At 41.8% G+C, this 14,457-nt stretch overlaps 1 protein-coding gene across 1 annotated transcript in view; it reads left to right on the forward strand.

The window, feature by feature from the left end:
• The first annotated feature begins 6,212 nt into the window (after positions 1-6,212).
• anos1b (anosmin 1b) overlaps positions 6,213-14,457 on the forward strand; it is a 50,843-nt gene continuing 42,598 nt past the window's right edge. The window contains exon 1 of the mRNA XM_069680348.1: positions 6,213-6,392. Within this exon, the coding sequence (XP_069536449.1) occupies positions 6,213-6,392 (180 nt within the window). The remainder of the gene's footprint in view (positions 6,393-14,457) is intronic.

Below are 14,457 nucleotides of genomic sequence, written 5' to 3' on the forward strand. Positions count from 1 at the left end.
CTGCTTCCAAAACATCCGCTTCACTTCCGCCTTTTCTTCTTCTACAATAACAATTATACCTCTTTTTGATACGTTATCGCCGCCTTGTGGAATATGAGTTGTCCACGCCTGGATAAAACTCTTGTAACGAGTAAACAAACTAACTTTGGAGAGTTGTCGTTGTCCTGTAGGTGAAGATACACTCAGCTTGCGAATATGAGAGACTTCTTCTAGAGAAAAACCCCAAATGGAGTCATTCCTAAAAGAAGGAGGAGACAGCTCAAGGTCAGTGAGTATCTGTCTGTGTGTGTTATCTCAACTTTTTACACAAACACACTCTATGAACCGTCTCCTCCGTCTGTTCTTTTCGCCAAGGTTACACCACATATTTTAGCTGTACAGAAGTAGTTTACTGCTCACAGAAAATGTCACCCCAACTTTGTAGCCTACTGGAAAGATTAAGGTAGCAGAGGCCTCACTCAACCATCAGAATGACCTTTAGAAATCAAGGTATCAGAATGTACTTATTAAGGCAGGTTTCCATTGACTGGAGAGCCCCTAGAGTATGATAAAACTACTGTTTTATATATAAATAGAAGGAGCACATTAACAAGAAGAAAACTGTTAACAGAATCAGCATCTTTGTCTTTGCCTCATTAAAAATGACTGATCTTGCCTTATTTTTTTCAAAGATCAAAGTCAAAGTCAAAGATATCTGATTCCAGCTTCTTAAATGTTGTTATTTTTCTGGTTTCCTTACTCTTCTAAAACAGCAAAATTAGTATTTTTGTATTGTGGACAAAACAAGATGTCCTCTTTTGGACTTTGGGAAACACTTTCGACATTCTTCATTGTTTAATTTATAAAGACCAAATAATCAATCCAATGACTGAGAACATTTAGGTCAAGCTGGATGATGATTAGAGCCACACACAGAGAAATAAAGCTTTTTAATTAATCCATCAGTATTGGCCAATAATAAAAGCCCAGGTAGCCCTGGTTTAGATTGGTACATCCCTATCTGAAACCACTGATTATACAGTTGTCCTTTATGAATCCAATATTAACCCTGCAACTGCTGCTGTATGCCACAAAGCGACACTGTAGCTCCATCCAGAGACACCCTGCCTTCCTTTAACTAAACAGCTCTGTTAAAGGCTTAAAGGTGAAGGCAATCAGACGACTAACAGATGAGCTGTGAGTCGTGCCAGCTGCAGGGAGTCATCTCTGACCACTTCAATGATCTCAGACACGAACAATAACAAACATGTACCAACTGTGACAGCAACAGTTAAGAGGGATCGGGATTCAGAAGATGACACGGTTTGGATTAGATCAGTGACATGTTAAACATAAAGATCATATTTGAAAGTTGAGACAGCTTTCTCCTTTAAAGTTCAGAGGGACGTTTAATTAAGTTGGTTTTAGTTGTGATAAAATGTGTTCATGTGGTAAAGAGGTCGGATTTCATCATCATAAGGGCACATGTTGTGGTGTAGCGGCCCTTATTATTAGACAGAATCATGATACTAGTGTGAGTTTATACAAATGGGAATCTGTCCTCGTGTCAGTCTTAATGAATAAAACTAGAGAGTATAACCTGATCACTCTCAACGCAAAACGACCACAAAATCTTGCTTACCGGATTTTATACAAATACTAACGTAGCTATTTTAAGCGTTCAATCAGCTTCTGATAAAGAGGTAAAAATTCCAGCACATTCCGTCAGCCAGACATCTGTCTTCTCCCTCCGTCTGCCTGTTTGTCTTTCTTTCTTTCTTTCTTCTCCCGTCTCCTTCACTAACTCTCAGTCTCTCTTCCATCTTCTTCATCTTTCTCTCTTTTCATGCAGTTCAAAGACATTTGGCTTTAATCAACGAGCACATTGGGACATAAGGTGAATGCTTCTGTTACATATACTGTATGTGTGCGTGTGTGTGTGTGTGTGTGTGTGTGTGTGAAACTGTGAGATGCTTGAGTATGTGTTGTAAAGAGTCTTTTACTCCACTAATGGTTTGTTCAGAAACCTGAGCAGGTGTTTTAGGAACATATGAAAACATTCTTTCGGTCATTTAGATAATGGGCAACTACTGTGTGTGCATCTGTGTTTGTGTGTGCATATGGGTGTGCGTGCGTGTGAGTTGTATGTTAGTCACTGCAGGTGTTTTTGTATGAGAGTCACTGCAGGTGTGTGCGTGTTGAGAACAGATTTGATGCTTTCTGATTTAAGGGCTGCTGTAGGTCCTCTGAGGTCAGGTGTGCACACACATGTAGACACACCTTTGAAAACAGTGAATGATACACCTAGTGTGGCTTCACAGCAAATTACCCTTTCACATTTTGTCATTGTAAGTACGTTTGCCTCTCCTTTAGTAGAATAGAATAGATATTTATTATTGTTCTGTTCAGAGCAATGACAAACTATAAAGCAGATCTTCAGCAGGTGCACGGGAAATAATGTAAAAGCAAATAAACAAAGAACGGAAAAGCAGAATATACAAAGACATGCATTCAAAAGTACAACAGCACAGGGCGCTGATTAAAGCGCAGGCCCCATGTACAGAGGCTGTGTCCTCGACGCAGCAGCCCCGGGTTGCATGTTGTCCCTACTCTCTCCTCCCATATTTCTGACTCTATCCCCTGTCCTATCAAGCTGTAAATAAAATACTGTAAATGTTTCTCTTTCCTATGTGCACCCATTTTTGCAACTATATATGCAAAGGTCAGAAGGTTGCATTCTTAAACAAATAACTTTTCAATCAACCAATCAGTTCTAGTGCTCACCAGGGTTTGATAAGCTGGGATGCTCTGCTGAGAGTGTTATGAACAGTGAAGTTTGAGCGCTCTCTGCTGGACAAGCTATGCGTGGACACCTTTTCTTAATCAACCCAGGCTTCGTTTTCTGCTTTATATGTTCTGTATAATAAAGTTTTCATATCCTCACATGTCTGAAAACACATATACCGTGAGGCAAATATATCTGTGACAGGCACATATCGGTCAATAATATCAGCCCGTTAATATCGGCCATCTGACATATCAGTCAGGCTATAATCTATGATGAGAGGTCACTGATAAATATCAGTAGCGAATATCTTAAGAGCTGCGCACATCATTGAATTTTGTATGAGAAAGCTGGTTTGTCTTGCTTATACAAAAGCAGGATAGAACGATATTTTAGCCACACTGCATGAACTGCCCTCTTATTAATGTTCTGTACTGACTCCTAAAAAAATGATGTCATTCATTGAACTCGCCACAGAGTCACCTAAAGCTAGAGTCTTTTATTAGCATGGAAGACTTTAAAAACAGGATTAAGGATTATTTGACCAGTGAGTGCACGCCTGGTTGCAGAATGCTGCTAATTTCCTGGTTTTATGTAACTTGTGGTGGTTATAGTCTGTTGTTTGTTCTTTATGTGGAACATTTTTATGCTGCTGCTTTGGCCAGAACTCCCTTGTAAAAGCGATTTTATATCTCAATGGGAATGTTCCTGGATGAATAAAGGGTGAATAAAAATGAGAAATAAATCAAATTTGTAAAAAGTAATTTATCATTCATATTAGTCAATTAACAGAAACAGTGGTGCAGTGGGTAGCCTCAAACCCTGTATCTGTGTACCGGTTCTGACATGGGGGCCTTTCTGTGTGGAGTTTGCATGTTCTCCCCGTGCATTCGTGGGTTCCCTCGGGGTACATTGACGACTCTTAAGCCACTTTCCCACTGGTCAAAAAAACAGCTAACAGCCGGCTTTTTTGCTTAGTGAGAAAGGTTACCATCAGCATTCAGACCCGGGTCAAATGACACTGCAGTAGACCCGGGTAACTATCGCCTCGGCTCCGATCGGAAATGATGGGAACACAAAACCCGGGTTGACACGCTAATCTCCGCCCCCTTTCTGACATCATTCTATGACGGCACAGCTACAAATTCTGCCCGTCTCCGTCCGAGCAGCGCTCAAACACCGTCCCAAAGAGTTCTTTGTGCGTACTGTTGTTTACTAACCCTGTGTCCCGCACGTTTGTGATGTCAGACAGTAACGCAGCTGAAAAGAGACTGTAAGGAGTATACTTCACTGGCAATGGGAAAAGAGATAATCGGCATTTATTAGCCGGTCTTCCTGGATCTGAAAAACCCGCGTCAACGCGCGAATTGCGGTGGGAAAAGGGTGCATAATTATCCATAGGTGTGAGTGTGCGTGTGAGCGTGAAAGGTTGTCTTTCTCTATGTGCCTCCAGACCCCCCCCGCAACAATGACAGACTCAGAATCACAGTCAATGGTCTTCAAACATCAGCACATGCTGTGTGGTAGTTATAACTTGTTTACAGAGAAAACTTTCCAAAACAATAATAAAAGTAACCATTACTTACAGCTCTAGATATCCCAGTTTTAAGGGTTAACCGATACATCCTACAGTATGCAATCCTTTCTATAAGAAGACAGAATGAAAAGTCTGCTTTCCATTGCAGGGCCAAGAACAGTCCTGCCAGTACTCACTAAATATTTATACGTCTCCATTTCCCCTAAATCAAACCTAGGTGATTCCTTCTTCCTCTCACTGCCAGCAGAGATGACTCCTCCGCTGCGATACAGTTTCATATAAACAAATAGAGCTTTCAACCATGTGTCCTAAACATCTTGACTTGGCTCTGGATCTAATAAGCCCCACTTGGCCTCGCAGTTGCAGCCGAAAAAGTGGTGACTAAACGCACTTACTGGCTCTGTGACAGACACCTACCTCAACACATACTTCAGGTCTCTTTTCCCATTAATAAGTGCTCTTTTTACTGGTCTGCTCTAATAAATAGCCTTGGAGAGAATTCCCGGAGCATAAAGGGAGGTTTGTTTTACAGAACGGTAATAGAAAAGTGTTAATAGGTCTAAAACAATAGCCTGCCATGCAAAGTACAAGACCATAAATACCTTCTCTTGCTTTAATGCACTGTGTATCCTGATCTATTTATAGCAGCAGTTTGATTTTCAACAATTGGTCGATTGTTTTTCAGAATTTACTGAGATGAAAGCTGCTTTTTTAATCTTGTTATGATGATGGTGAGGATGTAAATAAAGCCGGTCTTTATGATCATCATATGGAGGATGTTGACAAAGACGAATATTAAGGTGATAAGGCAAGAGAATATCTTTATAATAATGAAGATGCACTAGAGGTCTGCTACAAAGACATTTAAGATGAAGACATGTATCGGCATCATAGTGGGGGTGATGATGATGAAAAGGAGGAGGAAAAGATGATGAACAAAAAGATGCATTAATGCATGAGCACCGATCAATTACAAGCCATCAAAGAAGGTGATGATAATAGCACAGTTTTGTTGAAATTGCTGGTATGCAGGGTATGAATGGTGATGATGATGATGATGATGGAGTTGTGATATGGTCCCTGTTACAGGTAGAGATATGACTCATAATGAAATATGGAAGATGCAATGGACATAGGGCTGCATGGTGGTGCAGTGGTAAGCGGTGTCGCCTTACAGCTTGAAGGTTCCTGGTTAGGATCCAGGTTTTGGACCTGTGCTGTTTGCATGTTCTCCTTGTGCATGCATGGGTTCTGTTTGGGTACTCCGGCTTCCAACTACAGTCCAAAGACATGCTCTGAAACTGAAGCAGCTAAATGGAATTCAGCCATTACTAATTTGGTTCTTTATGCCTGCTCTTTACTGTGACATGCCAAACAAGGTTTACTAGCTCCAGGGTGCTGATATGTAGCTATCCAATTACAGCAGAATAATACTGACCAAATAAAATAAAGCCTACAATTATTTTTACTTGGAGAACTGAATCTGATGTATGTTTTGAAAACATGAACTCATAATAATAATTAAAAAGTTAAAAATAGAAAATGATGATAAAGATGATAATGATGGTTGTTACAAAGCTAAAGATGCTAATGATACAAGCAGCACGTGCACAGGCGATGGAAGTGAAAGGCTAAGTCTCATCAGAGGACGAAATGATGAAAAGAGACGGATGAAGACTACTATAACTCCGCGTGGCTACACTTGCACCGGGGGTGGGAGTGTCCGCGAGGAGGGTAGAGCTGCTCCAATCCGTGCGCGCGCGCAGCCAGGAGCGGCGCTCGAATGTTTTCATTCTGAACTTAAAGGGTCGCGAGAGCAGGACGCCGACGAGCCCGGACACAAGGTGGAAAGTCTAACGTTTAACTTTGCTGTCAGTTAATTCCGCTTGCTTGTTATTTTCTCCCGGTGTGATGTCAGTGTGTCGGGCCGGTTTGGTGCTCCTGTGCGCGGTGTTGTTTGCGGTGACTCGCGCCCGCAGGAGTTCACTGGAGCAGGAGGATGTTCAGGAGAAAATCAACAGCGCGAGATGCACGTCCAGGTGCCTCACTCTGCACATGACCCAGCTAACCGCTGCCTTCAGACACCTACAGGTACCTACCTAACTCTGTCCCTTATTTTAGAGTCTTTACTGACACTTAAGTAAAATATGACCTTAAGTTAGCGGTCGACATGACCACCAGTGTACACAAAATAAATTAGACGTCATAAAATATAAAGACAGACGGCAACGAGTGAGTATGTTTATGCTAGTTGCCTCTTAAACCGTCCATTCACATTAGTTTGACGTGACTTTAAACATGTATGTGACCCTCAGAGGTGTGTTAACTACTCCTCAAACATTTTAGACCGTTTTGTTCCTGAATATTTCCTTTGAAGCTGAACTAGAGGGGCACTCACAATCACTGCTTGTGTTGTTGACAACATACTGTACCTGTTACCCTGTCTGACTTGACCCATGTAGTTAAGTGGGATCAGTAGAGATGTCTGTGGTGCCTAATAGGCGCTTTGCAACAGTCTCATTTTGCTTAATGCTGTTTTATTATCTTAACATATATATTTTCTTCAATGTTGATGGCATACCATACCTTTTTCACAAAAATTCACAGGAAGACACTGAAGCAAAAAATGAAAAGAATAAATCAGGTGTAATCTGTAGTAAAATTGGGAAATTAAACTCTAAGAGCAAAAGTAAAAAAAAACTTTATCATAATAAACTGACATAATGAGAGTAAGTAGTTTTAATGGATAAATCTCTTTAATATTAACTTGAAATTACATCATTAAACTTCATTAAATAGGCCAGGGATGTGTGATATTATCAGCTCGGTATCTGCATATTATGGCTTGAAAATGACACATCGGCATTGGCAGATATGTCAGTTTTCTGCTGATGAAACAATGCTTTAATTATGCTACGACATTAACTCGGTGCGAGTGTACACACGCACTGCCTGCACCACGCCTCTTCTGTCAAGTGTAAAGAAGGGAGCAAGATGTCTGCCGTATGGCAGTTTTTGGCCGCTACAATAAGAGTCGGAATTGTATCAACTCCACTACAGGGGAGACTTGTTGTTCTCTGCAATTAAGTGGGAAACACATGTGCCTAAAATATTGGTATTGAAATTTGCAATCAGCAAAAAGAGTTGGAAAATATTGGCATATCTGCAAAAAAATCCAATATCGTGCATCCCTAATTGAAACATAAAAAAGTCTTGGTCTCTGGTCTGATTGCTGTTGAAAAGCCACACCAGATATACCTGCACCTCTGACAACTCTCCTTTAGTTGTATCTTATTAAAGCTCTTTCCTCTGCAGGGTCTAGAAACAATGACCATTCAATGTCATGTTGTTCAGTGATTTTAGATCAGCACGTCAGCACAGATGGAGCACATACATGATAAATCAAACATGATAAATCAAAGGAAACAGTGTGATCTTGCTAAAACAGTAAGTTTTTCATGTTCCGCAGATTTCCCTGTGTCAATAATCAAAGGGCCATAGGTACGCTAAAAAACATCATTTTACTCGTTGACAAAATTGCTCATCTGTGTGAAATCGCTGGCCCATGTTCTGTTGCCTTTGTAGTGAGGAATGTGAGATTAACGGGGACATTAGGACGTTACCAAGTTCGAAAAGCCACTTATCGTTAACGGCTTCAACATGTGCATGCTGTGTAGTGGGTGGGAAAGTCATTAACCGCAGAGTTTAGCCCCAGTGGCTCTGAGGTGTGTAGAAGAAAGTGTGTTGTGTGGTGTGTATGTACGTGTGTGTGTGTGTGTGTGAGTTTGCATATGGTCATGTATAAAACCAAAGTTTGGTCTGGTCCCCGTCCATCCAGAAAAGACCTCCGCCACCTGTGCATTGGGTAATGAGGGTGGCCTTTGGATGACTCTCTAGCATTGTAAAGTGTGTGTGTGTATGTGTGTGTGTGTGTGTGTTTAGTGGGGTTTCTGGAATGGAGGTGTGAGAAAGGGAACATTTGGTTTAAACTTTATGGAGTGCAGTAGTTGATGTTGAGCTGATCAAACAGCAGCGATGGAAACGAGACGACCTCACTGGGAGGTAGCACACGGGCCGAACAGTCACTTTGTACTTTGGTTTCATTTTAAAGAGGAATGAAATGTTGCATTCCTCTCAGATAAATCTCTTCAATTACTTGTGTTGGCGTTATTTGACATCCACAGTGTGTGTTCAGACGTCTGGGATTCTGGACGCTGATATCTTTAAACAGCCAAATCACCTGTTAAGAAAATCTCCCGACAAAACAACACAAAAAACATTTTGTCCTCCAATTTTCTTCCGTGTACTGAATTTATTTCACTCTCCCACTTATTCTTACTAAAACGTGTATGTATGTAACAACGAGTATTTAGGATTTTAAGGCTGTCCACATCTTGAAAGAAGGCAGCGAAAGGCTTTTGCGATAAGGAGAGGCAGTAGATTGATGAAACTTTTTGTTTTCCTTTGCAAACATTTTTTTAAAGCTCTGTCTATTTGTCTGATCTTTAACACACTCAAGAAAAATTGATTTAGACTAAATGTTACAAGTTATTATTTCTTAGCTCAGTCATGTGTCCAACATACAGAGGCAACAGTCCTCGACGTGGCGGCCCCTGGTTGGACTCCCACCCTCGACCCTTTGTGTCACCCCCCACTCTCTCTTCCCCTGTTTCCGACGCCATCAACGGTCCTCTCTCTCTTTATAAAGGTATAAAAGGCCAAAAAATATTATTGAAATGACCATTGTCCAGTCGATAAGTTGACAGACAGGTTAATCTATTACAATATTAATGATAAATGATGATAATTAATCATGAATGTCATTTTCTAGCTTGTAAAGTTTCTACAATGTTTGGATTTGATTCTTCACTTTGTTTTGTATGATTATAAAATAAATAGTTTGGTTTTTAAACTGAGATTGGACAAAACAGTAGTATGCTATTTTTGAGACCGATATCAATTCTGATTTTAGAAGGGGGAAAAAAACACAATACCACTTAAGGTACCAATACGCCCGCTGATATAATGAAAATTAGACCTTGTGAACTAATCTGCAAACTAATCATAATTCTGCCTTTTTGAAGCTCCTGTGAGGAACTTTCGGTTTGTGATGATTTTGGCGCCCCCTGTGGACAAAGCCGCACGTTTGCTGATTTTGTCTTGTACATGCTTAAGTGGTGTTTTTTAACAAAAAATCTCACCCTGCTTTCTTTAACAGTCACATGTATCACTCACTTTAACTTTGCCCCCTGGAAAACGTAAACAAAGCAGCGTGCAGTTTATCTCTTCGTCTGACACCTACCCCCCGCCAGCAGTTTCAGGCATTAAAAACAACTGTATAGAAATAATCAATCTTGTCGCTGAGGATCTGGTTTGCTTTTGTAGGTCATATAAAGTCATCAGAATTAAATTCAGTCTGTTTCATATACAGCAAAATAACTCAATTAAAGGATATGTAACTTTACAGATTCTAGTTTGGACCACTGTCTGCTCAGCTGTGATGCTCTGCTGAGAGAAACGACTGTAAACTAGTAGTAACTAAAGTGACGACACCACTTTCTAATCATGTGAAGAAAAAAAAACGTCGGAGCATATCAAAAACATATACAGTGATTCCAATATTTTCTGCGATTGGCCGAATAATTAGTTTCCCATCAAGTATGTTTTTTGGGCTCTACAAAACAAGACGACTGCTTGGGCTTTTAAAACTTCTGACAGGACATTTGCATTACTTTCTGATGTTTTGACGCGGACTATATGATGAATTGGAAAATAAAGCAGTGATGTCATATTTGATCAGAAGGACAAACAGGAAAGCACAGTGTTGACACGCGACTCAGAAAACCATTGAAGGAAATAAAGAGACACTGAAAACTCTCAGTGTGTTAAAGCAAATTAAAACGAGCCTCTAAACTTTGAGCAAACAAGGAGACGAGTTTCCTCTCAGCCACATCCTGGAGAACGGCATCACTCCGTGGACCTCATATAGGACAGTGTATCATAACTCAGAGTGATGGAAAAGACGGCGTGTCTGAGCATTCATTCATTAAAAAACCCGTGTTGATAACAGCTCCAGTAACTATAACATCAGTGACGGCAAATAGGCCTTTACTCATCCTGCTCCGTCACCGCACTCAGACACAAACACACACATTGCTTCCTCTGGCTTCATGTGGGTGAAGCCTGTGTTTTTGGCTCTTGCTCTCTCAGTGTGTGTGTGTGGCTAGTGTGTAGCCACTAGAATGTGAGTCACCAGTTTTCTATTTACACCTCTCTTTCTGCAGCTTCTCTGGGTTTTCCACTACTTTCCCTTGTATGGAGTAATAGTGTAATTATAGCTCTTTGTGTGTGTGGCTGCACATGAGCAAATATATATATATATATATGCTGGTGTGTTGTCATATTCCCAAATTCCTCCTTGATGTAAACTCCTAAAAATACGGAGAAGACGGCAGCCTCGTCTGCAGAGCTGGATCCGTCTGCACACACGTAGTTAATTAGATTAGACTGCGTGTCTTAAACACTCACAGGTCTGTGGTGATGATGAGCGGATGGTGAGCGGACCGAGCCAGGTCTCAGGGCCGGCGCGACTGAATGAGCTGCCTGTGCATTCATGTTTATGTGTGTATGTGTGTGCGTGTGTGTGTGTCCCTGCTGCTCTGCGGTAGGTAACTCTAATCAGTCCAGAGGTCGGTCAGCCAACCAGTCACGCTCTGAAAAAGACCAGAGACAACGGTCAGGTCAGGTTGCACAGAGACAGACGATGAGATAAAGGCAGGTAGACGGACGCGGTCAAGCATGAAGACAGGCAGGGGAGATGGTAAGACAGGTGAGGAGGCACGCAGATAGGTGTTACAAACATTCGTGAAGACAGACAACCTGACAAACCGATACACTGGCTCGAAAGCGGACTGACGTGCAGGCAGACAGGTGAGCAGAGAGACAGGCAGTGGGGTGGGTACAGGCATGAGACAAAGGCTTGTTTGATTCTCCTCACAGATAAAGCTTCTACCTCTCTCTGCGGCTTTGTGACTACCCTGTCATTTGATCAGCAGAACCAGGGATAGATGGTGATAAAATTGTGGAAGCGTAGGAGTGACTCTCACCTGAAACCAGGACGAGAAATTCCAAGGCAGTAAATCACAGCTGGGATGGCACTGAAGCATTGAGCGGCATGGCTTTGTTCTCAAAGCTACAGAAAGAGAGATGGACTGAAAGAGTCTTTTACCACATCAGAACAGTGACGGCATTTTGTATCTGATACTGGAGCAACTAGATCTGTTCTTCTTCTCAATGGTGACCTCAATATAAAGCTAGATATTGTAGCTTAGCTTTTAGCTTAGAAAAGGGTAAACAGCTAGCGTGCCTCTGACCAAAGTAAACAAAGTCCACTGACCAGCATCTCGAAAGGTGTGTTCAGGCGAAAAGCATTTTTTATGTCAAGAGACGACCTATAAGTCTCTTGAGGAAGCCTGCTATTTTCCTGATGTCCTGAGATCGCTTTAGAAATGGTCAATCCAACCTCCATCCAAAAACCAAAGATTTAAAACTTGATTACTTGCGGTTTCGCAGACAAAGCTGACAAAGCATACATCTTTATTTTCTAAAAATCTGCGTCATGATTCAATTATTTCTGCATCCATTCGACCGGTTTATGTCAAAATAATCCCAGCAAAATCTGTTAAATTTGCTTTAATGCTACTGTTGTGTGCCAGATTGCTGCAACTGTGTGACAGTGAAACTATTGCTCACAGAAAACAGGTGAACAGGCGCTGAAACCGAACTGCAGGAGAAATCCTGGTGCTGAGCGGCGCAGAGCCTGATCGAGCTAACAGGTCGTCAAAGTGTGCTCTTTTCAGCTTCAGGTACCTGGAAGCAGCAGTAAAGTTAATCCAGACACAGTCCCAGGAGAAGGTGGTGAAATTTACTGAGCTGTTTTCTCTCTGAGTGATGTAATAGCCACTTTCCCACTGATCAAAGAACCCACTAACACCTGCTAACACCCGGTCTTTTTGCTTAGTGGGAAAGGTTACAATCAGCATTCAGACCCGGGTAATTATCCAATCAGCATTGATGGGAACACAAAACCAGTGTCGACACGCTAAACCCTGCCCCCTTTCCGATGCGATGCTATGCTCCATCGATAACGTCTGCGACTCCTTGTCATCTCATCTACAAATTCCGCCTGTCTCCGTCCGAGCAGTGGTCGAACATCGTTCCAAATTTGTCGCACCAATTTTGATACACAGACTGAATGAGTAATAGACACAATAAAGCCATAGCTGCGCAGTAGGTGGGTGTAGCCTCTTCCGCTGACAAAACACACACTTAACTTCCTTTAAAAACGGCAACGATCCCGCATGTTGGCGTATTTAACAGCAGAACAGCTTCTTGTGTTGGTCTGAAGCTGACGTTCACAGATGTATAAACTTCAATGACTGTAGTGATTGTTTTAGTTACGTCTCCTCTCGCCGTTCCTCCTCTACTCTGCTAATCCGGAACTGATCGGCTGCAGGAGCCGTATTTGTCAACAGAGCTGTCAATCATCGTTTTTACAGCATCAAATAACTAATTAAAAATAAACTTAAACGTAAATCAGCATGATAAGAACTAACTATAATGACAGAAAGCATATTTGAGAAACATTTACCTGGCGTGTATTTTAATTTACTCATGTCCCATCTGTTAACATGGAGGAGGCGGGCTTTATGACCTATACTGCAGCCAGTCAGCAGGGGGCGATAGAGAGGTTTTGGCTTCACTTTTAGGGAGCTTTCATGTCGTCCATCCTTTTATACAGTCTATGGTTTTGCCCTGTTCACAGTCTTTGTGCTAAGCTAAGTTAGCTGGTTAGTTTCATATTTAAAATGTTACAAAATTCGGAAGTGAACCAAAACCGAAAGACAGATGCCGACACAACAATCTGATGATGCAAGGTTCGGGACCGTGCACTGACCTCTTTATTGTGACGCTTGTTGTTTACAGGATGTGTGCGCCACAAACACACACATATGGAGTAATTAGGGCCTTCTGTCGGGAAAGTTTAGACCTCAACATGGGCTTTTTTGGAAGAACTGTATTCTGTAGCGTGGAAGTCAGTCATGACACACTCACCACACAAACAGCACATACACACACACACACACGCCGTAGCTGTGTTTGCTGCTGGTCATCTGGGTGTGATTAGCAGAGTTAATGCCTCGTGTTAAATAGACTTTCTACTGCAGCTCACCGCAAACACTGACCACAACACACACACACATCATATGTACACACACACACACACGCTCTCTACCTCTCTCTGTCTCACACACATGCTCACTTTTTATCGCTGCATCTGGCCGGAGTGTGATTTATATCTCACTCTCTTTTACACACTGAAGGGTGTCTGCAGCTGTGCGCGTGCATGTCGACCGTGCACGCTTCTGTGTATGTGTGTGTGTTTGTTTCTCGGCCTCTTTCCTGTTGTTGCATGCAGTAATATCAGGTTGTTTTTCTTGAGCGATGATGACTGCCGACCCAGCGTTCATCAGAACCATGTGGAAGTCCTTCAGTGCAAGTGTTTCTCTCGCTGCGAGGGTCAGTTCCGCTTCTGACGGGCCTCTTGTGCATCCCAGCATAGAAAAAAAGTTTAATACCATGTGCTTTTAGTGTTGGTCTGAAATCCAGGCGTATGGAAATCCATCATTAAAACCAAATTTCTGCGCTTTTTTTTTTGTGCTCCGTCGTAAATCATAAGCCGGGTCGAAGTGAAAGTCTCTTGATGATTGTCATGCGAGGTATCTTGTGAGCGATTCTGTGAGGGTTTTATTCGTCCGTGGACCATAAAATGCTTTAAAGCACTTTGGACTAAAACGTTTTGTTCTCATTTTACAGGTTTTAATGCGTTTTGAATGAATAAAATCTTACATGCAACTTCCTCCATTACCCAAAAGTACACTGCAACAATAACTGCATTTGTAAACGTTCTTCTTCCACGTTCCTCTAAGGATGAAAACACACTATTAAAAGTTGGCTTCCCATTGTTAAAATACCTCTCCAGCCAGATGAACAGCAGTCACCAGAATTTATTGCGTCCTGTTTCATAACTAGTATCCACTTCTCCCTGCCAGTGTCCTCCCTGCTCCTATTAACTAATATTTATTTCCATCTTTCA

The sequence above is a fragment of the Semicossyphus pulcher genome, unplaced genomic scaffold, assembly GCF_022749685.1.
Source record: "Semicossyphus pulcher isolate SPU_LCO1_2020_fin unplaced genomic scaffold, fSemPul1.0.p SCAF_4, whole genome shotgun sequence".
NCBI lineage: Eukaryota > Metazoa > Chordata > Actinopteri > Labriformes > Labridae > Semicossyphus > Semicossyphus pulcher.